The following is a 12,549-nucleotide window of genomic DNA, read 5'->3' as shown; positions in this document are numbered from 1 at the left end:
TTTCTTCCCCATGCCCAGTCCTGACACTCTGACCACCCCCTGCCAAAAACAAGGCATTAAAAAAAATCCATATTTCTGCAAAACACTTTTTGTAACTAGAGCAAAAGCATGCAAGTCAAGTAAATATGTGTAAAAAAATGTGTGATTTAATACAGCCATGTAATGTAATTGTTTTTTAGCACAGAACTTTAGACCTTTTCAATGCATGTTTTCAATGCTTTTCTGAGCCCAGGCCAGAGACAGGAAGAGTAGATTCCACCCCCGGCAGGGCGCAGGCTCAGGACCACTAGTTTGCTTAGGTTGTGCAAGGACCCACTTCATTCGCCCTGCCTTACAATCCATTAGGCTATCCCAGTTCTGTTTAGCAGGAGCCAGCCTAGCTCAGCTTGACCCCAAGTTGACTTCGAAGACATATGTTTAGCAACATTCAAGGGCAGTTCAGCCCTTTCTCTGTCATGTGCTATTTATTGCTCAAAAGCATGCCTCTTATAAAAATGCATAAATATTTATACTGTACCAGAATAATTAAAAAAACATGGTCTGTCACAATAATCATAGCATCAGATCATCCAGTGGCCTTTCTGACAAATGGAGAAACGGAGAATTTTTTTTAATTCTTTTGGGCTGCATAAAATCTAAGGCATTCCTTGCTTTGTTGTCTTGTCTCACCAGGATCCTAGAGTTCAGTGTTAACATGCAGTAACCAAAAAGAATGTCTACAATCAATAACATCTTTCAGTTAGCAGCTTTGTAGCCTATTCCCCTTTGCTCAAAATTAAACCCCATTGAGTTCAATGGGTCATGCAGATTGCAACCTTAACTGTTCGTGTTTACTCAGTGTGACTTTTCCTTGAGTAAGTCTACATAGATGTGCATAAAGGAAAGTAGTGTGCCCTGGAAATACTTTGGTGAGGCCTGTTGTTTTCAAATGATTATTGCCTCAGGCCCCGGTCTCAGGGAAGACTACTCAATGTAATGCTTAATTCGTAAAAAATAGCATGCTTTCCAACATTTCATAGATGAAAAACAGGACATGCTTGTAATGCCCCTGTTCTCAGACTAAGGGATTGGTGCCTTAGCACTCCCCACCTCAGATACATATTGCCGATGACTGCACTCTGCATGCTATATTCATTTATTCTGCAGGAGCCTATCATCCGCTGATTAAAAAGGCGAGAGGGTGATTGTTCTTTGACACTAGAAATCTTAATTGTCAAAAAAAAATGTTACCAACAATTGAAAGCATACCACAGCAACTGTGTGAAATGGCAGGCTGCCAACTGCATGGGACCTTAGTATTCCAACAAGAAGAAGGTTTTTTAAAATATATATATTGGTAGCTTGGGAGGCAGTTAGACCCTTGGATGACAAGGTCAAAGGAGTTGTAAAGGAAGATAAAGAAGCTGCAGAGAAGCCAAATGATGGGACAGAAATAGCAAAAGGGTGCATTAAAATAACAAAATGCAGTTTCATATCCCAGGTGTACTTCTTGGTCTTCTCTGGTGAGAAGCTAAGGATATCAAGAGAATGTCTATATATCTTGTTTCCAGGATGACCTGAGGATTCAGATTATGAATATGAGCCGTCAGCTGAATGAAATGGAATCTGATCGTGACCGGACAAAAAGTCGCATCCTGCAACTCCAGAAGCTCCTAGCAGACTGTGAGGAAGGCATGTTCTCCTTTCTTCCCATCCTTTATCCCTTTCTGCATATAATTTTCTATACCTCTCTGTGGGTGCCTCCTTTCTTTATCTTGCTGATGCGACTCTGTGCTGGCTTGCTGTGGCACAGCTCACAGCTCCTCTGGAGAGCTTCTGCCAGTCACATCAGATGATCTGTCTCAGTAGAAGGCAGCTTCCTATGTCCCTATGTAGGCGTGTGTAATGAAGCCTTAGCATTTTTAAAAATGAAAAGCGCAGTCTAGAGCAGGACGGCCCAAGCTTTCCTACCAAGAATACGTCACGATGGAATCTGCAGGCCGCACACTGCCTTGTCGTGTGGGGTGTGTGCAAAACTTGGCACACACACTTCAGTCCTCAGGCTGCCTTCCCAAAGCCAGGTAAGCAAGGTGCTGGGGTTTGGGAAGGAGGGATGAGGCTCCAGCAGGGTCCTAGAGCCCTTTCACCTCCTTCCCAAAGCTGGGAAAGCACCAACTAGGCTTTGGGAAGGAGGTGGGAGGACTCTAGGACACTGTCAGAGCCTTCACGCCTCCTTGCCAAAGCCCAGTGCATCTCTTACCTGGCTTTGGGAAGACATCAAACATGGCCAAGGGCTACCAAAATAGGCCTCAAGGGCCACATGCATGTTGGACCACCCTAGTCTAGAGGCTTCCTTAACCCTTTTGCTACAGAGCATTGGTCTTTTCAGAATCGTTACCCCAAGCAGCTCACTTGGGAAGGTTCCAGGTGTGTGTTTAACCACAAATGCATCTGGAACACTGGAGGGCAGAAAACAGCTTGGTAAAGTTGGGGAAAACGATAAAGCATTCATCTCCCTTGCTGTTTGTTTGCTCAGAATGGCAACCTCTCCAAAGCTGCTTTTCATTTTTGTAAAAATGGGGGGATGGATTTGCATATCATGTATACTTTGAACAACAATAAATTGAACATTTCTAAAAATTTGTTCTAAAGAGCAAATGCCATGCGGGTCTCTGCTCTCAGAGAGGCAGGTGCTCCTAAGCCAATTCCCAGGGCGAAACCTTAATCAACCATACAATTTTAGCCATGTAAAATACTAATCTGATTTCCTTCATATAATTGGATATCAGAGGAGTTGGGAGAAAACAAGAAATATGCCAGCAGGCTGTCTTTCCCTAATGGTTTGTTCCCCCACCTCCTGACATACCCCCGTTGTACAAATAGATCCTTCTTTAGGTTTAGGGCAGTTGACAGCTTCTTCCCTTCTGGAGGGATGGCAATTTGTAAGTGTGGCTTTTAGCTGGAAGGACATTCAGTGTCCTTCCCAAAGCATAGGTTCAGCTTAGCCAGGCAGGCAAAGCAATGCAAGAGTGCATGGATGAATGGTTTTTAAGTACACGCCCCATTCTGCAGCCATCCTTTCCTTTAAAAAGCAGCCTTTTGTTTTCACTTGCAGGCAAACGGGGAGCAGACGGGCGCCTAAGCAGCACACAGGCAGCGCTGATGCTGCAAGAGGAGACGGCTCGGAAAGCGGAGAGGGCGCAGCAGGCCCTTGCAGATCAGGTGGCAGCCCTGGAGCGCAACTTGCACATTTGTCAGGAAAAGAACAGGGAACTGCAGGTGGGCAGAAACCCTCTCCCTGGAGAGGAAAGGCATTCATAGAATCATAGAGTTGGAAGAGACCACAAGGGCCATCCAGTCCAACCCCCCTGCCAAGCAGGAAACACCATCAAAGCATTCTTGACATATGCCTGTCAAGCCTCTGCTTAAAGATCTCCAAAGGGGGAGATTCCACCACACTCCTTGGTAGCAAATCCCACTGCCGAACAACTCTTACTGTCAGGAAGTTCTTCCTAATGTTTAGGTGGAATCTTCTTTCTTATAGTTTGAATCCATTACTCCGTGTCCACTTCTCTGGAGCAGCAGAAAACAACCTTTCTCCCTCCTCTATATGACATCCTTTTATATATTTGAACATGGCTACATTCAGTGACATGTCACGGGGCTGCTCCCTCCTAAAGGCCATTTCATATGTTGTGTGTCCATAAACTTAGGTTTGCCATGGAGTGTGCACTGCTGTAGCCAGCCCTTGCGTACCTGTATGAGCATACCTGTATGATACACATTTCTGAATGCTTTCTTCTCATCCACACTTTGCAGTTTTAGGTGTACGCTTTAAAATACCTTGTGTTTAAACTCTCAAAGCAGTCCTAACATTAATTGATGGCAAAATGCCCTACAGAGTGGGGGAAGAGAAGTTAATAATATTGCAACCCAAGATGCTAATCCTAAGATGTAGATGCTGGGACTTCCTTTTTAGTAGATATGCACAGAGTTGAGCTACAAGGCACTTTAACTGCATATTTTAAATACAGATATCTCAAAGATCTATAAATAAAAATATATTTTTTAAAAAATCAAGAGCTAAAGGGGGTTTGTAAAGAGCTAAGCAGTGAGTAGTGGGGTATAAGGGTATAACTTGCTTTAATGTGCACACAAATTACCTACTCTGGTTCTTAAAATAGAGGTGTGAGCAAATTAGTGCTAGAGAAACCCCAGCGGAAGAATTGCTGCTTTTTCTTCTTCTGAAGGGGACTTTACCCAGCTGTTTAAAGAACACTTTTTATTCCAACTGGCACCCTCAAGCAAGGGTCTGGCTGTGTTGACTGCTTGGGCTAACATGGACTGTTTGGGTGGAGTTTCATCCTGTGTACATTATCACCTGTCTCCATAAAAAAATATTGATTCTTTCCATTTCTCTCTGTAATGCTACCATAAGGCTGTGTGATGTGGTAAGTTTCCATGTAAACGGGGTCTGTAATTCACATTGTGATCTTGGCAATATGCTGGGTGGTGGCGCTTTTATCCAGATGGTGGCTAGAGGCTGGCGGTGCGCGAGGTGGGTGTTGGGACCATCCTGAATGCTGCAGCTTAGTCCTGGGTCCTGGGCTGGTAAATAAATGAGCTTGGGAGTGTTGCTCACCCTTTCAACACTCCTGACCAGTAATGGCAGCACACATCGCTAATGTGCAGCCTGAAGTCCCCTTCTTTTATTTTACACCTCTCTTTGAAGCTCAGATATTTTATCAGCAGACTGACTCAGGGTACACCATTAGGTAAGGTGAAGCATCTGTCTCAGGCAGCACATACTGATGGTGGGGGTGGAGGCCCACCTACATTGCCCTTGAGCACCCTAAGCTAGCCTGCCCTGCACCTCCCAAAATATGTGGCCCTCGGGTTGATGGGTGTACATGGATTGGGGGAGGGTGCCCTGTTATCCTTTGCACCAGGCAGCAGAATATATTGAATCAGACCTGCACTCATTTCTCATTGCTTTATAAATGGGTACACATTCACACACAGAGTTTGCATAGAGTGCTGGTTCTTGCACCTGCACAGCAAGGCTGCAATGGCACCCAGTCTTGTTCACAAAGGACTTTCTCCTTTTCCTCTGCAAGTCTGGGCCAAAGCAAAAGTGGACAGTGGTGCTCATGCTGCTTTTGTTTATTCTAGGAGAAAGTCAACAAGTTGAAAACCAAGGAAGCCAAGCTAGAGACAGAGAAGTGGAAGCTGAAGGAAGTCCTGGAGGCGGCAGAGAGTAGGGCCACCAAGTTGGATCTGAGCCGCAGGGCTGCTGAAGGAGAACTGCAGCGGGCCGAGCTCAGCTTGACTGAGCGGGATGCAGAGATCCAGTCCCTGCAGGAGCAGACCCAGGTGCTCTGCTGCCAGTTGGGAGACAAAGAGAGCAAAACCACCCAACTGCAGCAGGAGCTAGACCACCTGACCCATTCTCTGGCCAGGACTGAAGGCACAGAAAGCCACCTAAAGGACCGGGTGCAAAGCCTGTCTCAAGCTCTGTCTGATGCTACCGCTGGCTCCTCCTCCCTCCAGGAGAACGTCTCCCAACTCCAAAGGGCCCTGACTGCTGCAGAGCAAGACCGTCGGCTACTCCAGGTAGGAGGAACCGGCTGCTTCAAATGTTCAGCCACTGCCTGTTTGTGTGTGGAGAGATAGCATCTATTCTGAGCCAAATAGTATGTGCCCTCCTGTAAAAAGTGTTGTGTAGACCAGTCCCACCCCAATGCTTAGCACCTGCTACCTCCAGTGGCCACCTTCTCCCCAAATAATCTACCCCTATTTCCTTATGATACCGCAAATTGCAAGGGGTGGCACATTCAGAATAATATATGTAAGGAAAAATGAAGGGCCTAACTGTTTTATGTTGTGCATGGGTGCACAAGTACAATATATTAGGGTAACATAGTGTGTGTTGGGTAGGAATAGATGAATCTGTCCATTTTTGGTTCGCTCAATTTCTTTTTTCTAGCCTTATCTTCAGTACTCCAAATTTCTGCAGGAATTTTTGTTTTGTTTCTTAATAAAACAACCCTTATGACAATTCACCAGCATTTTAGTGCTCCCAATAAACACATTTTGCATGCAGTTTTGACAAATATACACATTTTTGCAAGCAGGTTTCCCTGATATGATGCCTTTTTGTATGGTATTTTCGCTAATATATGCATTTTTATGCACACCTTACCCAACACATTGCTTGGATGGAGAACTTCACTGCAAAATTCAGAGAAGTGCAAATTTTGAATGATGGCTGTGTTTCAGTTTGCATATTGTTCTGGAAAGTGTGCATTTGGTAAATTCACCTATACTGTGAACAGAGTCAAATTTCTCCCCTGACCCTAGTGTTGGGTGACTCCAGGAAAGTTTTCATGCTTTGGCTTGGATCCGCTGGAGTTTCTACAGGCCCTATTGTTTTGTACAAAATATTCTCTCCACCCATTCCTCCCAAGAAACTTATGAAATTGCAAACTAATTGAAAGAGCTGAGTTTTTGCCTGCTTCAAAAGCCCTGTGGAAGTTGGGAATAGCCATAGGCTGTCTCCAAGAGTATCTGAGACAGAGGCTGCGGTTAAAATTATTGGAGCCAATGAAGTGAAAAGGCTAGCCCAGGGGTCCCCAAGGCCCGGGGGCCGGATACGGCCCAATCACCTTCTAAATCCGGCCCGCGGAAGGTCCGGGAATCAGCATGTTTTTACATTAGTAGAATGTGTCCTTTTATTTAAAATGCATCTCTGGGTTATTTGTGGGGCATAGGAATTTGTTCATATTTTTTTCCAAAATATAGTCCAGCCCCCCACAAGGTCTGAGGGACAGTAGACCGGCCCCCTGCTGAAAAAGTTTGCTGACCCCTGGGCTAGCCTAAGTGCCTATATCTACTTGCTTCAATGCATGGCAAATACTCAACATTCTGATCAGACAGCACAAAATCTTAACGTACAGTGGTGCCTCGCTAGATGAATGCCCTGTAAGACAAATTTTTCGCTTAACGAAGAGATTTTTCGAGCGGAGGTTGCCTCGCTAGACAAATTCGTTTTACCAAAAATTCGTCTAGTGAATCGCGGTTTCCCATAGGAGTGCATTGAAATTCAATTAATGCGTTCCTATGGGCAAAAAAAAAATTGTTATCAATGCATTCCTATGGGATTTGCTAGATGAATTTTTCGTTATACGAATTGACCCGTGGAACGAATTAAATTCATCTAGCGAGGCACCACTGTATGTTGGAAAGACTCTTTACACTGGGTTGTATCACGTCTGTGCCTAACAACTCATAGGGAAAATTCCAAAATGCAGATCCTTTTTGCCATACCTCCATGATTAAACCAACACTTAGCAATCACCTAGATGTAAATAATCTGGATGGGCCATAGCTCAGTGGTAGATGACATGCTTCTCATGCATAATGTCCCTGGAAACTCTTTGTGAGACTGAAAGAGTGCCCTGCCTGAAACAATGGAGAGCAGCTGCCAATTTGTACAGGCTAGTACTGAGCTAGATGGTCCAATGGTCCAACTTGATATAAGACAGCGTCTTGCGTTCCTAATTCTTTTCTGGAGGGATTGTCCATACAGAGGGTAAAACACTTTCCAGCATGACAATTAGCTCCTTTCTGCTGGCTTGAACTGACAAAAGACTAGAGGCAGCATGATGATTTGGCTGTGTATGTACGAATCACACAAAAAAAGTTATTTGACCAATAAATCTCACCACAAACAGTACATATCAATTCAACCAAGTGGTTTTGGCCCATTCTGTTTCTTTCTTTCCCTTCAATAGATTTATTAAAGTTTGAAAGAAAATATTCAAAGATTAATATCAAATATCCAATACCTTTTTAATGAAAGATAAAACACTAATCTAAATAAAAACACAAAAGAAATGAAAAGAAAAGAGGAAAGGAAGCTAAAAGGAAAAAAGAGAGCTTCCAATTCTTCGTCTGTCAGCTATATATAGAAAATTGTTTAAAACATCCACTCCAAGGTTGTTGTTGTTTAGTCGTTTAGTCGTGTCCGACTCTTCGTGACCCCATGGACCATAGCACGCCAGGCACTCCTGTCTTGCACTGCCTCCCGCAGTTTGGTCAAACTCATGTTCGTAGCTTCGAGAACACTCCAAGGTAACATCCAACAATTCCATTTTCTATAAACCACTATTTTCTTCAGTCCTCAAACCCAGATATCATAAGTTCATTTTCTTTTTCACATGAAAAGTCTTTAAAGAGTTTCCCATCTTTAGTAGGTCCATTCTGTTTCAATGGATTTCTTTTTCCCTTGTTTCAGGATCGCTTGGACTCGATGCGGCATGCATTGTCAGAAAGCAAGAGGCAGAACCATAGTTTGACGGATAAAGTACATTTGCTGCAAGATCAGCTGGGTGAGATGGAGCTGCGATGCAGAAACCTGGAAGGGCAGTTGGAACATTTCCAGGAAGTGAGTAATGATGAGGAGAGGAGGATGAAGCAAGAGACAGTGGTCTTGTGGATGTAGCTATCTCACACTTGTGATTATATGGATTGAAGCACAGGCCACATCTAACAAGCATCTTTTGGAGAGTCCCCGTGCTTTCACTGCTGATGAGTGACAAAGCTTCCTTTTCTAACCCTATGCAAATTTAGGAATTGTTTAATTTCCAAGCAAAGGGTCTGATGCTTTCTCTTTAAGGTTTCCAGACTCAAAAGAGAGCAGGGCAATTAAAGGCACAGAAGTCCTGTCCTCTATTGAGTCTGGCAACCCTACTCACCTTTGCAGAACCTATTGTTCCATCTCATCTTTCAAGTGCACAGTTTTGTTGAAGAAGGGAATTATACCCACCTGAGCATTCAGGAATATTATCAACTGCCTTCTTCTGTCAGGCTTCGGGGAATCAGATCCCTCCCGTGGTGGCAGCCAAGAATCAGAGAAACGATAAAAGTTCTTACCAAGCAATTGATTCAATAATTCACAGAGAGCAATGAAGGAATGCAGCCTTCCCTAAATAATGGCGCCGCTCCAAGTAAAGTCCCACCCGCCTATGTCGTCCCTATTCTATGTCACCCCTGCGTCAGCTAATCTGAGCTTTCTGCCTCTGAGCTCTCTGTTCTACTACCCGCAATTCATGCCTAGTCCTGGCGGGGGAGGGCAGGAATGCTTTCCAGGGACACTGAGTCTGTCAGCTGTCTCTCCCCTGGTGCTTCTTCTTCCTGCTGTTCCTCTCCCAATATTTCCCAGCTTCTGCCCCCTGCAGCCTCTGAACTACGCCCTTCTGCAAACCACTGTTCTAAATTTATACTGTCCTGTTCTCAGGAAGGTTCAGGGGAAGGTCCCCACCATTCCTCCTCAGTCCAGCCCCTGACATCATCTGAGCCCTAGCAATAGGTTAAGGCTGAAGCCCCAAAGCAGATTCTAAGGGCATTATGCGCCTCCCATGGGGCCTGAACCCAGGCCTCGTTTAGCTAGGATGAAACTTTAGTTAAGAGATTCTGAGCTGAAGGAGTCTATTGGAGACACTTTTGATGCAAATCTAATTACTTATTTTAATTCCCTTCCTATTCTAGAGCAATCATGACAGAATTGGATTTGTTAAGATACAGACTTTTAAAAATAAGAGAACAATTTCCTTCCTTGGTAACTCCAGGAAGTGTTTCGTGGATGATGTATTGGTATCTCCCTCAATAGAACCTCATCCAGCTTGGTCAAAATCTTAGCAAAAATGGTAGATTCTGACAAATAACCTTCTCCCTGCAAAAAATATAATTTTATGCAGTTAACTAGCAACCTCTAATCATCAGAAGATGGGAGGCACACAAAGAAGGTTGAACAGCTTTTTAAAACATTCTAACAATTCCTCGATTCTTATTCAGCTTTTTCCATCTAGTGACAGAAGTGTATTTGAAAATGCTTACGGGGACCTTGATAAAATAATTGCTTTGGGCTGACATTTAATGTATAGAATTATAGTGAAGAAATATGAGAAATTTAAAAAATACAATGCTTATTCTTACATAGTTATATCCCTTCACAAGAATGCATACTTGTAGCTTATGGCACTCTGCATCTTTAGGTTTCAAAGGATAGATATCAGTAATAAACTTCTATTAATTTGCTTTTAGGCTATATGGGTAAATGCATGTGCTATTCAGTGGTTTACACTACAGGGTATGGACCTTTCACATGGCTGTTTTGAAAAATGTAGAGATGAAAAGAGAACCTTGCTCAGTCCCTTTCTGTCGCTTCAGGCACAGAACTTCTGTCACTTTCTGCAAGTGGAGAGAGTGTGTTTGTTGGGTATAACTTTTGTTTCATGGCCCCTGTCCAATGACTTCCCAGTACACACAAAATTACTGCTCTCAGATTCTTTGAATGCAGTCCAAATAATGCATTCAGAACTCTTCATTAAAGTAAAATCTCAGCTCTCACAAGCGCACATTTATGCATGCACATCCTCAGGCTACCTGCTTTCCTCTCCTCTTCAGAGAAGCAACCAACAACACACAGCTCCAAGGAGCTGGTTCAAGTTCACAGAAATAATTTGTCACACATGTGTTTGGTATCAGCAGGGGCACTCTTGGATCAGCCTAATTAGCTGTAGTGATGGAGAAACAAAATCCAAACCATGTGGCAGATCCTTCTCCTAAAGTTCATGTAAGCCTCTTCAAGTCAACCTTTGTCCCCCCCAACCCCCAACCCCCCAAAAAAATCTATATGTAGAAGTTTCCACATCTTTAGTCAATCCTTGTCCCTTCTCCCTACTTTGTCAACAAACTTGTACTCTCTGCTGCATTTTTAGCAGGGAGTGGGCTGCTTCAGTTCCCAACCAGCTTGATACAACCGGAATGTATAGATTGCTGCCTCCAGATGCAATCTGAAGTGAGTGGGAACAGCAAGAAATATTCAGGGCTGCCTCCTAGGCAACTCCCCATTTTGAGGTGCATTTGCCTGTAAGAGGTCATGTCATTAAAGTTTAGCCTAACACAATAGTGCCAGAAATCCTTCCATTTTAGCTACACTTTTGATACTGAGTTGTACTGTGAGATACCACATTTCTATGTCACAGTTGTCTATACTGCATTTGAAAGATTAGAGGAGGGTTTTGGGTAGGGAATACCATACCATGGTCAAGCTCTGTGAGTATCCAAACCAGAGCTTGCAGGAGTGGGGCTCAAAAGCATCCTTTCTCATCTCCTGAATATGCAATTAGACTTTAGGCTACAAACTTTGCCTCGGTACCTAAATCTGGTTTCTTTTCAGCAGCTCTACTCTATTAATCAGGGACACGGTTGGCGCTGTGGTCTAAACCACTGAGCCTAGGACTTGCCAATCAGAAGGTCGGCAGTTTGAATCCCCACGACGGGGTGAGCTCCCGTTGCTCGGTCCCTGCTCCTGCCAACCTAGCATTTCGAAAGCACAGCAAAGTGCAAGTAGATAAATAGGTACCGCTCCAGCGGGAAGATAAACGGCGTTTCCGTGTGCTGCTCTGGTTCACCAGAAGTGGCTTAGTCATGCTGGCCACATGACCCAGAAGCTGTATGCCGGCTCCTTCGGCCAATAAAGCGAGAAGAGCGCCACAACCCCAGAGTCATCCGCGACTGGACCTAATGGTCAGGGGTCCCTTTACCTTTACCTTTACTCTATAAATCAGCCTCTGATTTGCAGACCAACGTACTCAGTGGATAAATCACCCCTGAAATTGGGCATCTTTGTAGCCCTAAGGAATAAAGTAGACAGTATGTTCCATGTGTGAATACATTTAATGTGCCTGGATTATTGCTATTTTAATAGCAGCTATAAGGGTAGGGAGAATCGGGACTATGGGTGTTTAACCCTCCCTGCACTGTAGTCAAGATGAAAATTGCTCTCTCCCAAACTGTTATTCACCTCCTGGGGCAAACAGGAGCTTGGGGTGATTTTCAGTGGAGATTACACAGCACAAAGGGAAATGTAAGGATGACAGATGGTTGGTTCTTTAATTATATATTTTTATCACACAAGAGGGGAGAGAGGCAACTTGTTTTGTTTCCTCAGTCTCCCAAATACCCAGTGGTTTCCACATTTCCAAATAATGGATACCACCAATGAGAATTTCCTTTGTTTAAAGCTTATCTCTGAAATACACCCTTCCACTTTGCTGTAACATGAAGTTGTCCACATCTTTGTTGGTCTTGCATTACGTGATCCATTCATAACTGCTGAGCACCAGGTGCTGCCATCCGTCGGTGACTCATGGGCCAGATATAAATAACAAGAACCTCCAGAACAGCACACAGGGTAAGGAGAGGGAAGATTGTTGTGTGGCAATGTCCCTCCATCCCTGTGAGAATAAAGACCCTAAACACACCAGATAGATTTAAATGGGCGAAAAGGCCACAACTTTATTGGTTACGGATGTTGAGCGGTATTGGCTTAGGCATTGGACCCTAACCGTCTATGTCCGACTCCAACCCGTGCGTTGGACGTCCAGGAAGAGTTAACCACCAGTAAGGAGCCCAGTGGTGTACATCAACCGGAACTCCTCCTGTGATCACCGTTAGGGGCGTGCCTTAAGGCCCTAACCTCCCCAGGCTTCGGACGAGGCCACG

General features: G+C 44.2%; 1 protein-coding gene across 4 annotated transcripts in view; it reads left to right on the top strand.

The window, feature by feature from the left end:
• CROCC2 (ciliary rootlet coiled-coil, rootletin family member 2) overlaps window positions 1-12,549 on the top strand; it is an 87,283-nt gene that overhangs the window by 66,520 nt on the left and 8,214 nt on the right. For all 4 annotated transcript variants that reach the window (XM_088670792.1, XM_060274572.2, XM_035133879.3 and 1 more), the window contains 4 exons: window positions 1,551-1,671; window positions 3,095-3,258; window positions 5,152-5,592; window positions 8,276-8,425. In XM_088670792.1, the coding sequence (XP_088526918.1) occupies window positions 1,551-1,671; window positions 3,095-3,258; window positions 5,152-5,592; window positions 8,276-8,425 (876 nt within the window). The remainder of the gene's footprint in view (window positions 1-1,550; window positions 1,672-3,094; window positions 3,259-5,151; window positions 5,593-8,275; window positions 8,426-12,549) is intronic.

This window comes from Zootoca vivipara, chromosome 5 (assembly GCF_965207765.1).
Source record: "Zootoca vivipara chromosome 5, rZooViv2.hap1.1, whole genome shotgun sequence".
Taxonomy (NCBI): domain Eukaryota; kingdom Metazoa; phylum Chordata; class Lepidosauria; order Squamata; family Lacertidae; genus Zootoca; species Zootoca vivipara.
This window is presented reverse-complemented; position numbering and strand designations above follow the sequence as displayed.